Below are 23,856 nucleotides of genomic sequence, written 5' to 3' on the forward strand. Positions count from 1 at the left end.
TGGTCGTGGTCAGTTCCCTCTTCTGCCAGCTGTGGAATGTGAGGCCTGGCCTGGGAGATATTTTTGCTGCACTTTGAGCCACCCCGCCCCCTGGAACTCAGACCCTGCACACTCCATGCCATAACAATGACGACCACTTCCAATTGTTTCCTAGCTGAAGGGCGGGGAGGGGAGCCCTGTTTGGGAAGGGGGGGAGCCTGGGGGAAATACTTCTAGTGACAACAGCCCTTTCTAAATCCGGCTAGGGACTGGGTGCAGGTGGGGGTGGGGGCGCCCTGCTGCCCCATATATACAGCCCCTGAGACCAGGTCTGGTTCCACAGCTCTCTCCTGCTCTCTGTGTCTTTCTCTGCTGCTCTCAGGTAGGAGCGGGAGCTGGAGGCCTTCCTCTGGGATAAGGGGGCTCCAGGTGTTGGAAGAAGGGGTTCCCCCAGAATCTGCAAGCTTCACGCAGAGAACCAGGTCCAGTCACTGAGCACATATGTGCCAGTCTACACATGTGTGTATGTGCCATGGAAGTGTGGGAGCTCATATGTTTCTGGGGGAAGATAGTTGTATCTGAGCATACAGGCCAGAATGCATTAGAGGGGTATGTGTGGGATGTGTGTGTGTGTGTGTGTGTGTGTGTGTGTGTGTGTGTGTGTGTACAAGCCTACACGGTCTGAATGTGAGGGAGGGTATGTACCTCACTGACTGATGCAGAAATATCAAGTGGGAGATGTGTGTTTATGGTCATACCTGAGTATAAGCAGGTCCGTTTGCAGGGGAGAAAGAAGATGGTCTACAGGAAGTGTGTGTGCTTACAAGTTGTTCTGTGAGGCTTGGAATGTATAGCCACTTCTGCCACGCACGTGGGTACTTCTCTGTGCATATAAGAGTCATAACTGTCACAGGGTGTCTACTCCTGCAGACAGAGCTCACAGGCACGTGGGTGTGGGTGTACCAGGTCTTTGTATACAGAAGAATATGAGGCTATTTATGCTGTGCAAGTATTTGTGTGCACATCTATTGTTGAGGTGAATATAGCACACTGCGGGGGGGGGTGCTGAGGTAGGGGAAGGAAGCCTGTCTTGGTGTGAGGCATGTGTGTGAGCAGTGGGCATGCATGTTTATCAGGGGGCATATGGAGGGTGTTTGACTGTGTGATGGGTGTGTCTACGAGAGGAAACCCACAGTGTCTCCTGAGAACTTCCACAAAGTTTGTCAATAAATGAGGACACAATGAAAAGAACTGGTGTTAGAGTAATGGGACTTGGGTTCCAGCCTTGGCTCTTGGGCAAGCAAGCCACTTAACCCTGATTTCCTCATCTGTCAATGGGGTGAGGACTGAGTAAGAGAGTGTGCACTGAAGTGCTTTGTAGACTGGAACGCACTGAACAAATGTGACCGTTGATTGTTTCTCAGGTGGCTCAAAGATAGAAGGTCTCACTACATGGCAAGGGTGGGCCCATCTCCCAGGAATGAGGAGGATTAGAGCTCAGAGTTGAGTCGATACCAAGAAGCTGTTAGAGCTAATCCTTGGGAGTAGTATTTGAAAAGTAAAAAGGATGGGGCCAGAGAAGCTTACCCTACCTCCACCTTGTTTTCAGGTTTGGAGGAGGATATGTGCTAAAGGACAGAGCCAGGGAGCAGCAGAGAGGTGGTGCCGGCCAGCTTGGGTGTAGCCTGCCTTGACACACTTCTTCCCTCTCTCCAGGTCTCCTGCAGGCCTGGGTTTCTTTCCTCATTTGTAGACACATTTGAGAAGCCAAGGTAAGAAAAGCTGAAGCTAGACCATGGGAGAATCTGGGAAGATTGGGCAGGATAGCCCCAAACCCAGACTATGGAACTCTAGTTTCTGTCCTGCCTTTTTGGGGAGATTATCATGGCTACCTGGAGCTCCTTACCTGTGACTAATAAGGGAGGTCCAGGGACAGATGAAGCCCAGGGAAGGATACAGTCAGATTCCTCCTTCTACAAGAAGCCTAAGACACTCTTCCCTCCCCTAGGAGATCCCCAACCCGAGCAAAAGTTAGTTGCCCCTTCTACCCTGGCAGATTTGCTAGGCTGCTCTTCTGGTTTAGGGGTAAACTTAAACAACGAGAGACTCACTGGTGATTTCTCTTGACTTCTGAACATGGCACTAGATTGGGGGCTCCCTCCAAAGGGAAGAGGCCAGGGAGAGGAAGGGGAGAGCAAGCTGATGGGAGTGCAGCCAGCTTCTCCTGCTCACTACAGGCACAGCCATGGGGGATGCAGAGATGGCTGCATTTGGGGCTGCTGCTCCCTTCCTGCGCAAGTCAGATAAGGAGCGTCACGAATCACAGACCAGGCCTTTTGACCTCAAGAAGGACGTTTTTGTGCCTGATGACAAAGAGGAGTTTGTCAAGGCCAAGATTATGTCTCGTGAGGGTGGCAAAGTCACTGCCGAGACCGAGAATGGCAAGGTGAGTATCAGGCTGATGTGACAGGCTACTCTGGCCACCCCAAACCTGGGTGCTCTGCCCCATATAGACCTGAGAATGGTTCGGTTCTCTTCCCTTTGGGTGGGGTTCCAAACCCTCCAAACAGCCCTCCCATTCCTGCATCCCGTCTGTCTTCTCTGTGGGATCCTGGTTCCCTCTCTCTTTCACACCACTGTCCCATAACTTGCCCAATTCCCATCCCTCTTGAGGGAGGAAGGAAAGCAAAGGCTGACAGGAAGATCTGTTGGGGGGCTGTTGCAGACAGTGACCGTGAAGGAGGACCAGGTGATGCAGCAGAACCCGCCCAAGTTCGACAAGATTGAGGACATGGCCATGCTGACCTTCCTGCACGAGCCGGCGGTGCTCTACAACCTCAAGGAGCGCTACTCCTCCTGGATGATCTATGTGAGTGCCGGCGCACAGCCAGGCCTGGGCATCTGGGAGCTTCCCAGTCCATGCATTTCCACTCCAGGAGCCAAGAGCGTTTGTTCTTTGTGTCCAGGCAGTGCGGCACTCTACCCTCATCCCTATATCCTTGGTTCAATCCCAAAACCCTGGGGACTGGCATTCCTCAGATTGAGTGAATATAGCAGTTTTCCTTTCTCTTCTTCCTCTCCTGGGGTCTTGTTCTAACTCTGAAAATTACCACCCCTCTCCCTTCATCACTGGCCACTCACTCCTCCTTTTCTATCCCCAGACCTACTCGGGACTTTTCTGCGTCACTGTCAATCCCTACAAGTGGCTGCCGGTGTACAACGCCGAGGTGGTGGCCGCCTACCGAGGCAAGAAGAGGAGCGAGGCCCCGCCCCACATCTTCTCCATCTCTGATAATGCCTATCAGAACATGCTGACAGGTGAGAGGACCTAAGGGAGGGTCTTCCTGAAGGGAACTGGGAGAGGCCTGGGGAGAGGGAGTTTGGGTGTGGCGGAGAAGACCCACAAGAGCATCTCTGCAGCTCCTGACTTGTCCTTCCCGTTTTCTCCCCAAAGACAGAGAAAACCAGTCCATCCTGATCACGTGAGTATAGCTCCTGCCCTATTCCTTTCCAGAGTCTCCCTGACTCCAGCCCCCAGGCCCAGAAGGGTCCCCAGACGCCTCTGCATAGACAGGCAACCAGTTTTCTTCTTGCCCGTCTCCTCTTTCTTCTGCAACCTTGACCCTGACCCTCCTCTTTTCTCTCTCCTTCCTTTCTGCTTCCCAACCCTCTCTTGTTTTTCCTCTCCCACCCTCCTCCAGCTCATCACTCATTTATCCATAAACCCATTGTCACTATGTCTTCTTTTTCTCTTCTTCATTTTCTTTTCTTTCCCTTCAGAAAGCTTTCCCATTCTTCCAGTCCCACTCATTTTCCCAAAACAGCCCTGGTCCATCTCCTCCAATTGAACTCACCCAGCCAAGCAAAGCCTCAACCTACCCAAACCCAGTGGCTGCTGGTGGCCGGCTTTCCAGTTGCTAGCCCCGACCCTCTGTGTGTCAGAGGATAGCTGTGTCTTTTGGGTACAAGTTACCAGGCAGCTTCCCTCTCAGGGCTCCTACTTTCTGGTTGGCCCAGGTATTATCTCCTGACTTGAGGCTTGGTGGTCTCAAGCAGTGTTTTTCACTGCCCAATGGGTCCCTGACTGTCCCCGCAGCGGAGAATCTGGAGCAGGAAAGACAGTCAACACCAAGAGGGTCATTCAGTACTTCGCTGTTATCGCTGCCATTGGGGACCGCAGCAAGAAGGACCAGAACCCGGGCAAGGTAGGCCTGTTGTCCTCCAAGGGCCGACGCTGCAGAAAGGCAATGGGAACCCCTCTCACCTGCCACCCTCTTGACCTCTGCAGGGTACTCTGGAGGACCAGATCATCCAGGCCAACCCCGCTCTGGAGGCCTTCGGCAACGCCAAGACTGTCCGGAATGACAATTCCTCCCGCTTTGTGAGTGGTTCCTGACCTTGGGCTTGGGACTTAGGCTTGTGGAGGGATGGCTTCAAATGGGAGGCTTTCCCCACCTCAACACTACTCTCTTCCATCTCTCCAGGGGAAATTTATTCGAATTCATTTTGGGGCAACAGGAAAGTTGGCATCTGCAGACATAGAGACATGTGAGTGCTATGAATCTGCTAGGGCTCAGCCTGACCTCACCATTGTTCTAGATCCTCTGGTCTTGTTCCCTCTCCTCTCCTCTCCTCTCCTCTCCTCCCCTCTCTTAACCTCTCCTCTCTCTTCTCCTTTCCTCCCTCTCTCTCTCTCTCTCTCTCCTTTTTTTTTTCTGTCTCTGTCTCTATGTATATCTGTCCCTCTCTAAGACTTCCTCTGGATGTCTCTCCATCCCTGTATCTGCATGTTTGTGTGTCCTTCTCTGAGACGATTTCACTCCTTCTGGACTTCTGCCTCCATTCTCTGTGTGATCTCTATGTGTCTGTTTATCAGTCTCTCTCTTTGTCTCTTCCTCTCCCTCCGTCTTTTACTTGCTGCATTTACCATTCATTTTCCTCTATTTCCTTGTACCGAAATGCTAGCCTTTTCTTTCTCTCCTTTCTCCCTGCCTGTTCACAGATCTTCTGGAAAAATCCAGAGTTATTTTCCAGTTGAAATCAGAGAGAGATTATCACATTTTCTACCAAATCCTGTCTAACAAAAAGCCTGAGCTTCTGGGTGAGTCAGAGCTACTGAGTGAGACCAACTATCTCCATGGCAACCTGGTTGCCTCTGCTTGTGGCTGGATTCTGCTGGCATGCCTTGGGTTTTATGGCCCTGCTGGATTCAGTTCTGGGGGATGCAGGGGCCCAGCAAGCCCTGTTCTGTGCTCTCTCTTGAGCCATGTGCCATGGCGAGCAGCTCCCGTGAGAGCCAGGGGCTTGTGTCACACTCTAACCATGTTGTCTCCCACTAGACATGCTTCTGATCACCAACAACCCCTACGATTATGCATTCATCTCCCAAGGAGAGACCACCGTGGCCTCAATTGATGACTCTGAGGAGCTCATGGCCACCGATGTGAGTGTGCAAGGACCCAACCAGGGGTGGGAGCATTAGCAGTGAGGGCCAAATAGGGCCAGTTCACTGCCCCAGAAGACACTGGCCACCTGTTTAAAGGAGTATGGTCCTCTTGGCAGCCAGGATGTGCTGTGACCAGAGTGTGCTGGGGTATGGATGAGGTGAGACAGGAATGGCCAGCATTTGGTGTTCAATCAAATCAGAAAGGGCTGAAGGCGATGGGACAGAGAGGCACACAAGCCAAGAAACAAGCATCACCAAGGGAGAGGGGACCATACAGACATCGTGGGGCTGGGGCAGGCTTTTAGGCAAAAAACAGACACAGATATGTATGGAAGGCCAGGCAGGAAAGTAAGTGTAGGGTCTGCTGTTGTGTCTTCCAACTTTGTTTTGGAGTTCCCCACTGTGTATGGGAGTCTCAGAACCCACAGGGATTACAGAGACAAATTATCTCTACAACTTATGAGGAATTTCCATTTACCCTTCTTACTTAATTTTTCTGGGATCTGTCAATACGTGGCCTGCCTACAGAACGCCTTTGATGTGTTGGGCTTCACTCCAGAGGAGAAGAACTCCATTTACAAGCTGACTGGTGCCATCATGCACTTTGGAAACATGAAATTCAAACAGAAGCAGCGAGAAGAGCAGGCAGAGCCAGATGGCACTGAAGGTGGGAGGCCCAGATTCTGGGGGCAGCTATCAAGTCACTGAAGGCCACATCTGCAGAGTGGTCGGTCATCCCTTTTACCAACTTCGTTACCTGTCCTTTCCTTCCAGAGGCTGATAAGTCCGCTTACCTCATGGGGCTGAACTCAGCCGACCTGCTCAAGGGGCTGTGCCACCCTCGGGTGAAAGTGGGCAACGAGTACGTCACCAAAGGACAGAATGTCCAGCAGGTGGGTCATCTTCAGAAATAGATGGGCAGGGTAGGGAAACTGGAATTGTGGGGTAGGAGCTTTCCAGCTCACTCTTCCCAACAACCTCACTCAATGTGGGTCTTCCCTACCTTGCAGGTGGCGTATGCCACTGGGGCGCTGGCCAAGGCAGTGTATGAGAAGATGTTCAACTGGATGGTGATGCGCATCAACTCCACCCTGGAGACCAAGCAACCACGCCAGTACTTCATAGGAGTCCTGGACATCGCTGGCTTCGAGATCTTCGATGTGAGTCGGCAAAGCCCTGGGAGTGGGGAGGACCATCAAGGCTCACTCGCACATTCAACAGCCATTTACTGAGTGTGGGCCAGCGGGGACTGTGCGGTGACAGAGGCAGTCATCGGCCCTGTGTTCAGGGGTGGCTCTCTTCTGCTTCCATGGACGTGGGAAGGGACCAGACACACCCCTGCTAGGCTTGGGCACAGTCCTTGGGCACAGCCCCAGGCGGACCGCGATGGCCACTCAGACGCCCCCTCCCTGACTGCTCCCGCCCCTCCCTCCCCCTGCAGTTCAACAGCTTTGAGCAGTTGTGCATCAACTTCACCAACGAGAAGTTGCAGCAGTTCTTCAACCACCACATGTTCGTGCTGGAACAGGAGGAATACAAAAAGGAGGGCATTGAGTGGACGTTCATTGACTTCGGCATGGACTTGCAGGCCTGCATTGACCTCATCGAGAAGGTGCCTCCTCAGCCCACGCCCTGAACTCTCCATCCACACTCCACATGAACACCCCAGACAAAATAGCAGCCCCTCTCCTTTCTGGGGAGTATAATCCGGGTAACAAAAGTGAGACTGAAGAACCTGAGTCCTAGATTCCAGAGCCCCATGTTGGGCTGAGCACCCAGGACAGAGTGGCACCAGGGGCAGCTGAGTCCCAGGGCCTTGAGAGTGAACACGTGGAGGATAGACACCTGCAGGATGGCCTCCCACACCAGCATGTTTACTGGGCCTGGTCTATGCCTGCAAGGAGCAGGACATGTGAGGTGGCATGGGGGTGGTAAGGGTACACCTATTTTCAACCCCAACATCTCAGAGATCTGGGTGATGAAATGGTGTTCCCAGACTTTCACAAAGTTCCCTCTGTCATCAAACAAAGTCCTCCACCTTGGGAAGGCTCAAACAAGTGCCAGTCAGTAGATAACTGTACTTGAAGCTGAGCCTAATGCCTTAATACCCAAAAAGGGCACCCCCATGAGCAGATATTGACTACAGAGCAGAATCCATCTCAGCTGTGTGAGGCACACTTGGTGATGCTCTCCCCTCCACCCTCAGCCCATGGGCATCATGTCCATCCTGGAGGAGGAGTGCATGTTCCCCAAGGCCACCGACATGACCTTCAAGGCCAAGCTGTACGATAACCACCTGGGCAAGTCCAACAACTTCCAGAAGCCACGCAACATCAAGGGGAAGCCGGAAGCCCACTTCTCCCTGATCCACTATGCCGGCACCGTGGACTACAACATCCTGGGCTGGCTGCAGAAGAACAAGGACCCTCTCAATGAGACAGTGGTGGCGTTGTACCAGAAGTCCTCCCTCAAGCTGCTCAGCAACTTGTTTGCCAACTACGCTGGGGCTGATGCACGTAAGTCTCCCCAGGGAGCTAAGGAGCAGGGATTCTGCCAGGGTTCTGGGGCAGATCAATCGCTACCCCCACCACTTCTGTGTCAGGTTGCACCTCAAGGTTTATAGACTCAGTGGGTTGGAACAGGGTGGACTAACTGTGGCAGCCGCATTGAAGGCCCTCATCTAGGATCAAGGATGTGAAGAGAGGCTGCAACTGTTCACGCATGCCCTCACCTCCCACATGCCCACTGATACCCCTTTTGTTGACTTCCCTTCCCACAGCTGTTGATAAGGGCAAAGGCAAGGCCAAGAAAGGCTCGTCCTTTCAGACTGTGTCAGCTCTGCACAGGGTGAGTATGGGACCCCTGCCCATCCCCGTATGGGTCCCCATGTGCCCTGTCCCCAATCCCCACCCAAGCTTGTCCTTCCCTGCCTTGTCCACCTCCTGCTCTTCTCACTCCTTTTCTCCTGTCTCCTCAGTGCAATCAAGATCCTCTTCACAGTTTGTCTTCCCTTCCCTTCTCTCTTGGCCTCTTCTCTTACTCACTTTCCACCTCACCTCTTCTCGTTTCCCTCCTGCCTTCTATCCTCTCTCTCCTCGTTCACGTCTCCTCCCAGTATTTCCTCTCTCTCTCTCTCTCTCTCAGTTTCTTTACTTTTCCCTCTTGTTTTTTTCACCACAGGAAAATCTGAACAAGCTGATGACCAACTTGCGCTCCACCCATCCCCACTTTGTGCGTTGCATCATCCCCAATGAGACAAAGTCTCCAGGTGAGCCCACAGATGCAGGCCAGCCCACACTGCCCCAAGGATGAGGCCTTCTAAGTTATCTTCTGGTCCACCACCACGGTGGTTTCCAAATCACATTCTTCTCCTCCCGGCCCTCACATGAAGTCTCCCAGGCTACCTCTCTCCCAATATCACCTTACACTTGAAATGTGTACCTTGGGGTGATGTGTAAGACACTTTGATGGACAAGACCTCACCAGTGACTCACAACCCCCAATGAGGCATGTAAATATTGTTCATTCATTATTAGCTAATAAGGAGTTGGAGCCTCAGGGACTTAGGTTCTAGGCCTAGCTCTGTTCTTCATCAACTTAATGACCTTGGGCAAGTCTCTCAGCCTCTCCAGGCTTTATTTCCTCATCTAGAAAATGGGATATATCAGATATATCTGTCCTGGCTACTGCCCATGATAATAGGTATAAATCATATAAGACAAAGAATGCAAAAATCTTTTGGTTACTCCTAAGTGTGGCCAGAAAAATATAAAACAAATAGAGAATTATTATGAATTAACTTGCTAAGGTTACAGGCTAGCAAGTGGCAGAACCAAATTTCCCCAATAAAATAAAAATCAGAATCCCGATTTTTTGGCTGTTAGTCCAGTGCTCTCCTCACAGACACCCTCCTCCTCCCCTCCTGCCACAGGGGTGATGAACAATCCCCTGGTCATGCATCAGCTGCGCTGCAACGGCGTGCTGGAGGGCATCCGCATCTGCAGGAAGGGCTTCCCCAACCGCATCCTCTACGGGGACTTCCGGCAGAGGTGGGTACGGGCGCAACCCAGAGCTCACCGGGCTACCCTGGTGGGAACAGCAGTCTGCAGGTTGCCCTGGGCAGAGCAGGTCCGTGCAGAGTATGGGTGACTCTGGGCATTTCCCTTCCCAGGTACCGCATCCTGAACCCAGCAGCCATCCCTGAAGGGCAGTTCATTGACAGCAGAAAGGGGGCAGAGAAACTACTGGGTTCCCTAGACATTGACCACAATCAGTACAAGTTCGGCCACACCAAGGTGAGGAAAGGGAGGAGACAAATTGATTAAAGGAAGACATCTCTTGCCACTGGCCTCTTGCCTCATGGCTCCTTTCCTTTTAGCAATCATCTTAGCAAAATCTCTGACCCCCAAACTATCCTCCAGGGGAACATCCAGCCCCATTTCCCTCAGCCCAACTCCAGCTGTCGCCGACCTCCTCTCTCCCAGAGAATCCACACCACCTCTGTCCCTCACATCCCTTCCTAGTCATGCCCAGCACTCACCTTCTCTGCAGGTGTTCTTCAAGGCAGGGCTGCTGGGGCTGCTGGAAGAGATGCGAGACGAGAGGCTGAGCCGCATCATCACCCGCATCCAGGCCCAGTCCCGGGGCGTGCTCTCCAGAATGGAGTACAAGAAGCTGCTGGAACGCAGGTGAGAGCTCTCAGAAGGAGGCTCCCTCCCTATCTGAGGCCCAGGAGGGATCAGAGACAGTGTCAGGAAAAAGAGCTCACAGGGTCTTCAAACAAAGAGACCTGCAGGAGGAGCTCCTATGCACAAAGGTGGCCACAGGAAGTCAGAGGACCTCAGAGTGGGTGGCATGGAGGAAGGAAATGGGCATTACCAAGGTTTCGGGACCTCAGGTGGGAAGGAGGCAGGAGGGCGCTCTCCACACCTCTTGCTGCCTCTGCAGAGACTCCCTGCTGATAATCCAGTGGAACATTCGGGCCTTCATGGGGGTCAAGAATTGGCCCTGGATGAAGCTCTACTTCAAGATCAAGCCTCTGCTGAAGAGCGCAGAGAGAGAGAAGGAGATAGCCACCATGAAGGAGGAGTTCGGGCGCATCAAAGAGTCGCTGGAGAAGTCGGAGGCTCGCCGCAAGGAGCTGGAGGAGAAGATGGTGTCCCTGCTGCAGGAGAAGAATGACCTGCAGCTCCAAGTGCAGGCGGTGAGCCTCCTAAGGTTGTTGTTGGCTCTCCCACCCTACTCTGCCTTCACCTCCCACAACCCTGCACCTCCCCACACAGGATGGCTCCATCTTTTCCCCTCACATCAGAGGATCCTGGGATCAACTCTTGCAAAGACCTCCAAAGAAGTCCGTCAGGAGGAGGAAAGGGGAGGAGGAAAATTAACTTTTAAATGCCTAGACTTTCCACCTGGGCTCAACTTAGAGCCACAGCTTAAAAATTTTGTGACACTGGGCAAACCATGATCATTTTTGAGCCTCAATTTCCTCATTTCTAGACAGGAAATAAAGCTGCCCATCTCACTGGGCTGTCAATACATAAAGTGCCTGGCATCAGTACAGGCAGTTCCCTCCCTTCAATAGAGGATATCGGAAGGACAGATAAAGACTTCTGGTTCCCTTCCTCTTTGCTTCTCTTTCCCAAGTCACTGCCCTGAAACTCTTCCTCTCCCTCTCCTTCTGAGGTTCTTCTCAACTGGGGATATCCTAGAGCTCTCCTCCTATTTGAGGGCTGTGCCTCTCCCTGCCTCCACCTGTGGGAGCGAGGACCCTGCCCACTGAACAGCCTCCCCTCTGTGCCTTGCCCTCAGGAACAAGACAATCTGGCAGATGCAGAGGAGCGCTGCGACCAGCTGATCAAGAACAAGATCCAACTGGAGGCCAAGGTGAAGGAGATGAATGAGAGACTGGAGGACGAGGAGGAGATGAACGCCGAGCTCACTGCCAAGAAGCGCAAGCTGGAAGATGAGTGCTCGGAGCTCAAAAGGGACATTGATGACCTGGAGCTGACACTGGCAAAAGTGGAGAAGGAAAAGCATGCAACAGAGAACAAGGTGAGGGCAGCTTCCTCTGGCTCCAGTCCTGGTCTCAGAATTCCCAGACTAGAGAATGGTCCTGGTCCTTAGCATGGGGGTGTCTCCATAGACATCTAAAGGCTGGAGACCTAAAAAGGTTGGGGTTCTTGGTTGGCAGGTGAAGAACCTGACAGAAGAGATGGCTGGGCTGGATGAGATCATCGTCAAGCTGACCAAGGAGAAGAAAGCTCTGCAAGAGGCCCACCAGCAGGCCCTTGATGACCTTCAGGCCGAGGAGGACAAGGTCAACACACTGACTAAGGCCAAAGTCAAGCTGGAACAGCAAGTGGATGATGTAAGTAGTTTGAGAATTGCAGGCCAGGTATACTATGTCCATTTGCTCAGAGGTGTCGGGGTGTGTGTGTGTGTGTGTGTGTGTGTGTGTGTGTGTGTGTGTGTGTGTGTTGGGAGTGGGGGGTTGAAGGGTGTGCACATTCCTGATATCCTCCTAGAAGGAAGCTGGGGAATGAAAAGGGCGAGGGTGATCATTTCTAAATTATTGATCTGTACCTAATCTCATTGCTATGATCACTAATAGAAATGGGCTTTATTATTTAGTTTAGGTTCAATCCCATATATCTCTGCCTTCATTTGCAGGATTTAGAGGGTTATCTCAGAAGAATATGATACATTTCTTTGGAAATGTTGTGAGGCTCTTCAAGGAGGATCTTTTAACTTTCAATATTTTAGGTCCTGAGTGATCATTGTTTTCTCAGATATATGTATCTCTACTGAATCATCACTCTGTGTTATAATTATCCAATTATCTGTCTCAGCTGCAAGACTATAAGCTCCCTTTAGACAGGAACTCAGATTTATTCTATTTTGTATCTGCAGTGACTAGCATAGAATCTGGTACCCAGTAGGCATTTACAGGATGCTAAATGAATGAATTTAGCTTTAGGGTTTCAGCCCACAATCATTCATTCTTTTATATACCAAATCTTTTTTGAGCATCCCCTACATGCCAGGCATTCTCACAGTTCCCTGCTAACATTTGGCCCACTTTAGGGAAGAATTCCCCAGTATCTGGAATAACTGAGCCACAAAATCACCAGGTCATGACGCTTTGCCTTTCTGAGTATGGATAGTCCTTCTCTCCATCAGCTGGAGGGGTCCCTGGAGCAGGAGAAGAAGGTGCGCATGGACCTGGAGAGAGCAAAGAGGAAGCTGGAAGGTGACCTGAAGCTGACCCAGGAGAGCATCATGGACCTGGAGAATGACAAGCAGCAGCTGGATGAGCGGCTGAAAAAGTACAGTGTTCCCCTCTCTGCTGCCCTTCCTCCTCCCCGACCCATGACAGTACAAACTGACCCAAGACACCTATCCCCAGAGGAAATGACCTCATGCAGCCTCCTTAAAGTGGAGGTTCAAACCATGGGGAAAGGCCTCCAACATGAAGGTTTTCTTTCCCGAGACTCACACATCAGGGCCGGATGGTCCTCCTTGGCAAAAAAAGTCTAACTTGGATCCCTCCAGCCCTTTCTTCCTGCTTAGCACTCAATGGGAATGAAACTAACAGCTTTCAACACAACTCTCTTTGGAGACCAGTTGCTTGACATGAAGGAAGACTCAACACAAAGCCTCCCAGAGCCATTTTTTTTGTTTTGATTAACTTATTATTTCAAGTCTTATGCAAGTCCATTCAAACTGTACAGTCCTACTTTCTGGACTTGGTAAACGGGGAACTTGCAGAACATATTTGATAATTGAGGATCTTATGGTGCTTCAGGGTCAGGACTTTGAAAGGCTCCAAGAATCATCGTAATTTATATCTCATCAAGTTTGCGTTTACACTGGAATCTTCACCCTTCCTTAGGCACAGAATGTGTTGAACGAATGAATAAATATATGCTCACATTTGATTCTCAGACCACCTTCTAAGGATGGTATCTTTAGCCCCACTTTATCAAAGAAGAAACTAAGGTTCAGAAAGTTTTGTTGAATTGCTTGAAACAACACTGACAAAGTTAAAGACCGTCAGAACTAAAAGGGACCTTTGCAACAATCTAGTCCAGCCCTCTAATTTTATAGATGAGAAAACAAGAACCAAAGATGGGACTGTCCTACAGAGCCCCTGTCCTATCACTCTGCCTATAGCACTCTTCGCATTATGTTCTTGTTTGACTTCAATTCTACAGCAGGGATCCCACATCATCCCCTGGAAGCTGCTTTTCTGATGAAATCCTACTCTTTACTTGTGGCATCGCCATGTTCAACCACTGGTGGGCCCTCCTGGGGCCTAGCTATTCTCCCTGACCTCACCCTTCCTCCGTCCCCACAGGAAGGACTTTGAGCTGAATGCTCTCAACGCAAGGATTGAGGATGAGCAGGCCCTGGGCAGCCAGCTGCAGAAGAAGCTCAAAGAGCTTCAGGTGAGCTCTGGGATAGCCAAGCTGGGCGCTGGAGTCCCTGGGCTGGTTCTCAGTTTCCCCTGCCCCCTCCCCTAGGGTGTCCTGTTCACAGCATTACAGAAACTGACTATGTGTCCATGAAGAGTGACACACAGCTGTCACAGTATGGACACACCCAAGAGGGGTCGGGTGATCCAAGGATGGCACAGGAAGGGACCCTGAGAAGGTCACAGGTCTGGTGGGCAGAAATCCTGCCTTCCTGTTTCATCTCTGCTTTAGGGGGACCACAGAGAGTCTGCTCCAGATCTCTGGGTTTCCATGGTCTCCTGGTTACCTGAAGGTTTTTAAGGTTCCTTCATCCCTGATGATGTGACTTTGGTTCTTACCTCTAGAGCAGACATTGTATTAGGTCTTTAGTTGTCTGATCAGCACACATGACTCTCTCACTTCACTTTTTTTAAAATCTAAATTGCTTAAAATATTCCTAGAACAGAGGTCTTTCTGTCCCTCTTTAAAAGTGAGCTCCAATCACTTTCCTTCCAAAAAAGCCCAGAATGTATACTATAATGTTCTGACCTAAAGCAAGCCTAACTTGGCTATTCAAACCATCCTTCCCAAATCCTTTTTTACCGCCTATCCACTGAAAGAACTAAACTCACTTGCTGGTCCAGAGAGGCCAGAAGTCTTTTAGAGTCCAGGATGGGGGCTCCAGCGGAGGGTCTAGGCGGGGTGTCTGAGCCCTGTGTGTCGGGCCCAGGCGCGCGTCGAGGAGCTGGAGGAAGAGCTGGAAGCCGAGCGCACCGCCAGGGCCAAGGTGGAGAAGCTGCGCTCAGACCTGTCCCGGGAGCTGGAGGAGATCAGCGAGCGGCTGGAGGAGGCCGGCGGGGCCACGTCCGTGCAGATCGAGATGAACAAGAAGCGCGAGGCGGAGTTCCAGAAGATGCGGCGGGACCTGGAGGAGGCCACGCTGCAGCACGAGGCCACGGCCGCAGCCCTGCGCAAGAAGCATGCCGACAGCGTGGCCGAGCTGGGCGAGCAGATCGACAACCTGCAGCGGGTGAAGCAGAAGCTGGAGAAGGAGAAGAGTGAGTTCAAGCTGGAGCTGGATGACGTCACTTCCAACATGGAGCAGATCATCAAGGCCAAGGTGGGCTCTGCTCAGCCTCCCCCTCCCCCAACTCCCTTCACCACCTCCACTTTCTGTCCATGTTGCCTCTCTTCCTTGACAGTTCATCTTCCCACTTCTCTTCCTCCACCTGGTTCTCCATCCTCTCCTTTTGACACCTTCCCTCTCCCTGGCTCCTTTAACTGCACCCCTCACGCCCCTTTCAGTACCCCCTGCATCCATCGTATAACTCTCTTCCTTTCTCAGGCTAACCTGGAGAAGATGTGCCGCACCCTGGAAGACCAGATGAATGAGCACCGAAGCAAGGCTGAGGAGACCCAGCGTTCCGTCAATGACCTCACCAGCCAGCGGGCCAAGCTGCAAACCGAGAATGGTAAGCCTAAAGTGGGGGCTCCGCGGGCTTCCCAAGCTCCTGTGCCATACGTGCACACACAGACATGGTGTCTCTCCAGAGAATGAGGACTGAGGGTCAGGGTTGGTGGGGAGGAGGAGCGGCTGACCTTCAAGAGTTGAGTGTGCCTTGGTGCCTCCCTAGGTGAGCTGTCCCGGCAACTGGATGAGAAGGAGGCTCTGATCTCTCAGCTGACCCGAGGCAAGCTCACCTATACCCAGCAGCTAGAAGACCTCAAGAGGCAGCTGGAGGAGGAGGTTAAGGTGAGGCTTGGGCTTGGGCCACCTGGTCCAAGCAAGAACCACACCACCTGGCCTTGCATCGACATCCCTTTTTCCCCCTAAGAATGAAGCTTGCCGTCTACCCACTATTCTAGCAATAGCGGCCCAAACTCTACCACATGCCTCCTGGATCTACTCCCCAGACCAAGGCTCTCTGTCTTTCTGCTCCATCCCTGGGTAGAAGACAGGGGATGAGGAGAAGGAGAGGGAATAAACCAGGGAGGCGAGAGATGGCTTTGCCTGGGCATAGGCACAGGCTGTAGAAACTGCACCGATGAGCCCTGGAATTAGCAGGGCAATCTGAAAAATGGGGGGAAAAAGTTCAACTGGAGCCTATTGCTAGCACTTTACTGGTTCATGAAAGAGAGGAAAGAACATGAGTTTTAAAAAAACAACACCAGGGCTTAAGACTAACCTGCCTCTCATGACTTAGTGATCTTGGAAGTCCCTAGCCTCTCTGAGCTTCTGTCCTGTGCCCCACTCTGCCTTCCCTCCACTCCACCCAAGGTGGGCTCTGCTCAGCCTCCCCCTCCCCCAACTCCCTTCACCACCTCCACTTTCTGTCCATGTCGCCTCTCTTCCTTGACAGTTCATCTTCCCACTTCTCTTCCTCCACCTGGTGGAAAATGGCAGAGGTAGTGGTCATGCCTGCTGCAGTGGGAGCTCAGGGCCAGTGGATACCAAGTGTTTTATAACTAGTTCAGCACTGCATCGGCATCCTTTGTGATGAATGCTCAGCTAACTGCTCCATGACCATGGGGACTTGGACACAAGTGAGGCCAGGGGAGAATACTGAAATTGCAAGCACTGCTGGGCTGCTTCATGGAGAAAGCTAAGCTTACCTCCTGATGCCCGCCTCCCCTAGGCCAAGAACGCCCTGGCCCACGCGCTGCAGTCAGCCCGCCATGACTGTGACCTGCTGCGGGAGCAGTACGAGGAGGAGACAGAGGCCAAGGCAGAGCTGCAGCGTGCCCTGTCCAAGGCCAACTCAGAGGTGGCCCAGTGGAGGACCAAGTACGAGACGGACGCCATCCAGAGGACCGAGGAGCTCGAAGAGGCCAAGTGAGTCTTGGGCAGCCCACCTTCCAGCTGAGGGCCTTGTGCAGGCAGGACGAGGCCCAGCCCTGCCCTCAGGAATCCCACACTGGGAGTCTTGGCTAGTGTTTGACAATACGGAGGACTCTGCCCCAGCCCCACTTCCTTCTCCTCTCAGGGAAGCTTTTTGCTCGAATTATGTTTCTCATTCGAATATAAGACGAACAAAAGGTTTGTCTGAGGGCAGAGTGCTCCCACCTGGGGCAGGGCGCTATGGCGGCTGCCAAAACCCACACCTCCTCCACGTCTGTACCCGAGAGGTTGGTCCAGGGTCAGAGGGACTCTCCAAGGTGCCTGGGTCTTCCCGCCCTGCCACTGAGAGGTTGCCCACTCCTGAGGTCCTCAAGCTTCTTCAACAACAGTTCTGAGCTTTCAAGGATTGTTTTCTAGAAGGCTCACAGTGTCTCCTCCTGTCCACATCCATATCCTCCATCCTCCCTACCCTCTCCCACCCTCCCCCGGGCAGGAAGAAGCTGGCCCAGAGGCTGCAGGACGCCGAGGAGGCCGTAGAGGCCGTCAACGCCAAGTGCTCGTCCCTGGAGAAGACCAAGCACCGGCTGCAGAACGAGATCGAGGACTTGATGGTGGATGTGGAGCGCTCCAACGCCGCCGCCGCAGCCCTGGACAAGAAGCAGAGGAACTTCGACAAGGTGGGCGCCCACAGCCAGCGCACAGGGCCAGAATGGAAGGGGCTCAGCACAAGTCCAGAGCCATCCTCCTTGGAGGCAGGGACGAGGGCTGAGTCCAGGCAGGGGCACCCGGACAGCCCCAGGATGTGGGGCTGAGGCTGGGGCCTGGGAAGCTGCACAGTGAGCCTTGTCCCCGGCAGATCCTGGCCGAGTGGAAGCAGAAGTACGAGGAGTCGCAGTCGGAGCTGGAGTCCTCGCAGAAGGAGGCACGCTCCCTCAGCACCGAGCTCTTCAAGCTCAAGAACGCCTACGAGGAGTCCCTGGAGCACCTAGAGACCTTCAAGCGGGAGAACAAGAACCTGCAGGGTACGCGGGGGGCCCAAGAGGCTGGGCAGGGACTGCAGTGGCAATGTTCCCATGGGGTACCATCCAGGGGCTCCTAGAGGGGTCTGGACAGAGAGGCAGGCCCCCAAACACCATGAGCCCACAGCAGCCCTCAAGTGAATCACCACGTCCCCCCTGCCACAGAGGAGATCTCCGACCTGACTGAGCAGTTGGGTTCCAGTGGGAAGACCATTCACGAACTGGAGAAGGTCCGCAAACAGCTGGAGGCCGAGAAGATGGAGCTGCAGTCGGCCCTGGAGGAAGCCGAGGTGTGTTTGTGCAGATTGTGACAGGGTTGGGCATGGAGGAAAGCTGAACTCTAGGCTGTGGTCCGTGTTCTCATCTCCTCTGTGTTTTGTTCACTGTCCTGTCTCCAGAGCCTAGGACAGTGCCTAGGACAGTGCCTGGCACATAGGAGGCACTCAACAAATATTTGTGGAATGAATGAACGACAAGTCACTTGACTCCCTTCTTATAAACATCCTACCTATTGCATCTTGATGAGTCTCCTGTTTCCACTCACCTCCCTGTTCCCACCTCCGCCTGCCTCTTGGTGTGTTTTTTAACATTCTGTGCCTGATTGCCTCTGTTTCCTTGGCAACGCCTTTCTCTTCATTTTCCTCTTTGTCTTTGTAGCTGGCTCTCCCCTGTGAGGGTCTGAATCACCTTTTCTTAGGTGTTTTTATTTTTTTTAATTTGTTTTTATTTTCTTTTAAATTCTCTTACCCTCTTCCTCCTTCTGCTTCTTTGACTGAACCACTTGTACCACCCTTAAACTCCCTTTGTACCCATGATTTGTGAACAGACCCCCGCCCCTGCCCTGTGCCCTGACTGTCTCTCGCCACTCCCTCCCAGGCCTCCCTGGAGCACGAGGAGGGCAAGATCCTCCGGGCCCAGCTGGAGTTCAACCAGATCAAGGCAGAGATCGAGCGCAAGCTGGCAGAGAAGGACGAGGAGATGGAGCAGGCCAAGCGCAACCACCTGCGCGTGGTGGACTCGCTGCAGACCTCCCTGGATGCAGAGACTCGCAGCCGCAATGAGGCCCTGCGGGTGAAGAAGAAGATGGAGGGTGACCTCAATGAGATGGAGATCCAGCTCAGCCATGCCAACCGCATAGCCGCTGAGGCCCAGAAGCAAGTCAAGAGCCTCCAGAGTTTGCTGAAGGTAGGTGAACGAGAGGCCCAGAAGCAGGAGGCGTCCTCGCCGGAGGGGACCGGCCTCCACGTGGCCCAGCGAAGGGGTGGCGTCCCATCACAGGCACCAGACCCCTTCTGCCCCTGGGTCACTGCGGAGACCCCCGACAGGCCCCCCGCCCGGGTCACCGCAAAGGCTCCCCACCACGTCCAGTTCCGCCTGACAGCCCCGTGAAGGGCACCGAGGCCGCTCCCCCTCATGGCCGGTCTCCTGGTGCTCAGGACACCCAGATCCAGCTGGATGACGCCGTCCGTGCCAACGATGACCTGAAGGAGAACATCGCCATCGTGGAGCGGCGCAACAACCTGCTGCAGGCTGAGCTGGAGGAGCTGCGTGCCGTGGTGGAGCAGACGGAGCGGTCTCGGAAGCTGGCGGAGCAGGAGCTGATCGAGACCAGCGAGCGGGTGCAGCTGCTGCACTCCCAGGTGAGCGCCTCCCCTGCGCCATCCTGGAGGCAGCACTGGCCAGCAGAGCCTAGCGGGTGAGGCTGGGAGCCACGCATGGGTGCTCAGTGCTTTTCCTGCTCCGCCTACCCTCCATGCAGAACACCAGCCTCATCAACCAGAAGAAGAAGATGGATGCAGACTTGTCCCAGCTCCAGACTGAGGTGGAGGAGGCAGTGCAGGAGTGCAGGAACGCCGAGGAGAAGGCCAAGAAGGCCATCACGGATGTGAGTCCTCCTCCCCACCCACCTGCTCCAGGCCGGTGTCTCCTTGGGCTGGTCAACAAGTACTTGAGGACTTGACCAGATCTTGTGCCATCTCTTTCCTGCCCCCAGGCCGCCATGATGGCGGAGGAGCTGAAGAAGGAGCAGGACACCAGCGCCCACCTGGAGCGCATGAAGAAGAACATGGAGCAGACCATTAAGGACCTGCAGCACCGACTGGACGAGGCCGAGCAGATCGCGCTCAAGGGCGGCAAGAAGCAGCTGCAGAAGCTGGAGGCGCGGGTGCGGGAGCTGGAGAATGAGCTGGAGGCGGAGCAGAAGCGCAACGCAGAGTCCGTCAAGGGCATGAGGAAGAGTGAGCGGCGCATCAAGGAGCTCACCTACCAGGTGCGGTGGCGGTGCCTCCAGGCAGGGCTCTTGCACCATGGCCTGAAGTCACAGTGGTGACTATCCAAGGGGAATGATGGGTTTGCTCTTAGCCTCTTTGGGGGCGATGGTGGGAGTGCAGCCCCGACTGCTCTGGTCCACTCTACTTATCCCTGCCCCACCCTGAGTGTCCCCTGAGCCTCCTGACCTGGAGGTCCACCTCAACACTTGCCCTCAGCCCATCCCATGGGGACTCATCCAGAGCACCAGACAGAGCTCACCCAGCACAGATCACCAGAAAGCAAATATGTAGCCAGGCTCACCCTTGAAAGACACCAAAATTACACCAAAGCCATTCAAACAAGTCTCAAAGCTTTTCAGTTGTCCAGGGCAATATAGACTGTAGCTTTCCACAGTGTTTTCTAGAATCGGATTCTCAATTAGGACTTGTTTCTGCCTCAGTCCATGTTGTCACCATCTGTCTAAGCACACTTTGGCATTAACCTAGATCAAGCCCATATCGTCATCACTGCAGTCTGAGAAATTCCATCACAATCACAGCCCCAAGTCATTCCCAGCACGTGCTGGTCTCCCGAGCGGGGAGTTTATCTTCTGTGTGGTCCCAGGACCTTCAAGGGCCTGCTTGCTGGAGCAGCGCACACACACAATTTTGTGCATACTTTCAGGAGTTCCACCAGTTTCTTGGACCCTTTCCTGGTATATATCATTTAAAATATCCACATTTTTTGGGAAAGAAATTATAAGGAGAATTCAAATGTTTGCTGAGGATCAGAAAGTAGAATCAGGTCAGGGTATTAGATACAGGGTAAACGAGACAAGAGGAACAGTGGGGGTAGGGAATGCTGCCTCCTATGACTGGACCCTCTTCACTCCCACCCACCTCCGACCCCCAGACAGAGGAAGACAGGAAGAACCTGCTGCGGCTGCAGGACCTGGTGGACAAGCTGCAGCTGAAGGTCAAGGCCTACAAGCGCCAGGCTGAGGAGGCGGTAAGTAGGCAATCCAGGGACTAGGCCTGGAGGAGGGACACAAGGAACCTCTTCCCACCCGCCGGCTGGGATGCCGAGAACCCAAGCCCTCTCTCATCCCTCTATCCACTGCAGGAGGAGCAGGCCAACACCAACCTGTCCAAGTTCCGCAAGGTGCAGCACGAGTTGGATGAGGCGGAGGAGCGGGCGGACATTGCTGAGTCCCAGGTCAACAAGTTGCGGGCCAAGAGCCGCGACATCGGCACCAAGGTGGGTCCCTCCCCTGCGCTTCGTTCGTCACCCCCAGGGCGGGCCCACCCAGCCCCTCACACCAGGGATGCTTCCTTTTCATTTATCCCCACAGTTGACCCACAAAACCCTAAAAGTCAAGGTAATTCAGTTCTCTGATTTCTAAGATTCTTCCAGCTCTAACATTCAGTGATTAAGGGAATTCCAGTCTTAGGGTGGTCAGCAACCCTAGAAAGCCCTCATGTATTTACAAAACCCAGTATGTCCCAATTTCCCCCACTGCCAGCTTCCACTTACCTTCCACCTAATTTTGGCCTACAACATTGTAATGCAAATCTAAAATGCTCATCTTGGAGGACCCCCTTGTCCCCACCCAGGCAGCTTCCCTCCCCAGAGCCCTACCCTCCAGAACTTGCCCCCAGCACACCGATCCCTAGAAACACATCTGCTGCCACCAGAGGGGCTTCTGCTCCCACCCAGCAGGACTCCACCCTATCGGGACCAGTCTCACTTTTGTTTTCTGTGCCACATCCTTGCTCAGCACCCACCTCTCCAGAGCTAATTAGACTTTGTTTCCTTTCAAAAGGGCTTGAATGAGGAGTAGTTTGCCACATCCTGATCTGCCCAGCCCTGAGACTGCCAGTGAAGCCCCTTCCTGGGGCCTTTGAAACAGCCCCCTGGGAGGAAGCAGAATAAAGCAATTTTCCTTGAAGCCGAGATCTTGCCTCCAGCCTCTTCACTGTCTGCCAGCCATGGGGACCTGGGGGGTGGGGAAGTTGGGGCTGCAGAAGGGGAGGGGCAGCCTCAAAGGCCAGGCCTAGGAGGCTCCCTGGGGAGCCTGAGCCTTCCTGGAGCAGCCCTGACCCCCCTTCACCTCCTCCAGACAAATGCAGCAGAGGTGACACCTCTCCTCCCAGCCCTCTCCCTGGCTCAGGACCTCAGGGTTAAAGGGGATTTGGGGAGGCCCCTAAAGTTCCCCTAGAGCATTTGGAGCCCACTTTCTGTAGACCGACACCCCAGGTCCCATCAACACTTCCCTCCTACCACCACTGATAACACCCAGGGATGAGCCACGGGGAGGAGGTTTGGTGTGTAGGGTGCTGACCAGTGCCTTTTCTGGACCCTCAGAAGTACGATCACTTGGGCAGGTGAAGCAATGGTCCCCTAAGCCCCAGTCCCAGGCAAGTCTCTGAGAGGACACAAGGACCTACAGCTGTGGCCCACATACGCTTCCAGATACAGCCACCACCATCTCCCACCACCCCCAGGGGCCTGGGCACGGCCACCCCACCACAGCCAGGAGAAATGCACCCTCAGCCCACCTTCCTATCTTCTTCATCTCCTCCTGGGACCCAGCCCCCTCGGTCCAGGGTGCCCCCTTCATTTCTTCCCATTATAATTCTCATTACCAAGGCCTTTCTCCTCGGGGCTTGCTGGAAGATGGGATTCTTTTGTCCCATTTATGCCGAGCCATCTTGAAGGAAGACAGGCAGATGAGGGACTGGGAAAGGTCATGTGTGAGGAGGACTCTGGGGAAAGGGTTGAAGGGGATCCCTGGAGGGCCAGAAGGTGGAGGAAGGGGCAGATCCCCTCCAACTAAACAGGCCCAGTCCCCTTGGAGTTGCAGCTGGGATGCTTAGGGTAGGCCTGGGACTGTGGGCCACAGAGGTCAGGGGCTTGGGAGGCAACAGGGCTGTCACCCCCCACCACAATCCCGGGAACCTGGGAAGCCCTGATTCAGCCCAGATTGGATCTCCCCTAACCCACCAAACCACTCACTCAGAGCCCAGCTCCTGCTCTGTCCCTAGCTCTGATTTCTGAGCTCTGAATGCAGCAGCTGGAGCATGGGCCTGCTACCAGGAATGAAGGAATGCTAGCACTAGGGAATAGCAGGTGAGGGCAGCGGAGAGAAAGGGAGTAGGGAAGGAAAAGGAAAGACCTGCTGGGGGTGGCAGTGGAGAGAGGGATTGAGAAACGGTGGGGGATGGGGGGTGGGGATAGGATGACCAGAGGACACAGAGAAAGAAAAAAGGTATAGGAAATGAAAAGGTTCTAGAGAGATCTGCAGGCCTTCCCATGTTGCTCCTCACACTCCCCTCCTTGTCCCTCCCTAGGACCCTCCCTCTTTCTATGGACAGACTTGAGAGTAATGAAGAGCTAACTAGAAACAAGAGAGGACACACTTGAAAACGGAGATGTGCAGAGAAACCCAGGGCATCTAGCAACCAGAGCACAAGAGAGAGCAAGAGATGTAGGTCCAATGAGAACAGGCAGTGGGCTGGATGCAGACAGCGGTTTCGAGAGAGGACTGGAGAGCTAAGCCCAGGAGAAGGAGGGATGGGGAGAGAGAAAGCAAGAAGAAGACTCAGGTGGACAAACTTGAAGAGCTGAGGGGGGTGATCCTGGGGGAAGGAAGGATCTGGGGTCACATTCAGATGCAAGGAGAGCTGGGAGAGTCAAGCGGCAGGGAGACTGGAGAGAGGTGGATGAAGAACCCAAGGCAAGTTGTGGAGGCAGAGAGCGAGAAGAGGCCAGCTCAGACCCTGAGATGGGCAGAGACACAGCCCAGGGAGAAGCTGAGGCCAGTCTGACTTTGAGATGGGGAAACAGGCAGAGGGAAAGGAAGGCCAG

General features: G+C 53.6%; 1 protein-coding gene across 1 annotated transcript; it reads left to right on the forward strand.

Moving 5' to 3' along the window:
- The first annotated feature begins 258 nt into the window (after positions 1–258).
- On the forward strand, positions 259–21,944 carry LOC103270244 (myosin-7). The gene is made up of 40 exons (XM_008067777.2): positions 259–361; positions 1,696–1,751; positions 2,217–2,425; positions 2,705–2,848; positions 3,141–3,297; positions 3,434–3,461; positions 4,076–4,184; positions 4,268–4,360; positions 4,464–4,527; positions 4,982–5,080; positions 5,319–5,422; positions 5,954–6,092; positions 6,200–6,318; positions 6,436–6,585; positions 6,867–7,037; positions 7,632–7,941; positions 8,205–8,272; positions 8,606–8,693; positions 9,357–9,474; positions 9,597–9,720; positions 9,977–10,113; positions 10,373–10,628; positions 11,237–11,479; positions 11,619–11,795; positions 12,608–12,753; positions 13,785–13,875; positions 14,612–15,001; positions 15,227–15,353; positions 15,516–15,634; positions 16,518–16,714; positions 17,214–17,397; positions 17,577–17,742; positions 17,905–18,029; positions 18,616–18,924; positions 19,176–19,379; positions 19,499–19,624; positions 19,733–20,008; positions 20,902–20,997; positions 21,112–21,246; positions 21,812–21,944. The coding sequence occupies exons 3-40, from the start codon at positions 2,225–2,227 to the stop codon at positions 21,827–21,829; spliced, it is 5,808 nt and encodes a 1,935-aa protein (XP_008065968.1). The 5' UTR covers positions 259–361; positions 1,696–1,751; positions 2,217–2,224; the 3' UTR covers positions 21,830–21,944.
- Positions 21,945–23,856: the final 1,912 nt, after the last annotated feature.

This window comes from Carlito syrichta, unplaced genomic scaffold (assembly GCF_000164805.1).
Source record: "Carlito syrichta isolate Samal-C Ts95f unplaced genomic scaffold, Tarsius_syrichta-2.0.1 Scaffold309773, whole genome shotgun sequence".
Taxonomy (NCBI): Eukaryota; Metazoa; Chordata; class Mammalia; order Primates; family Tarsiidae; genus Carlito; species Carlito syrichta.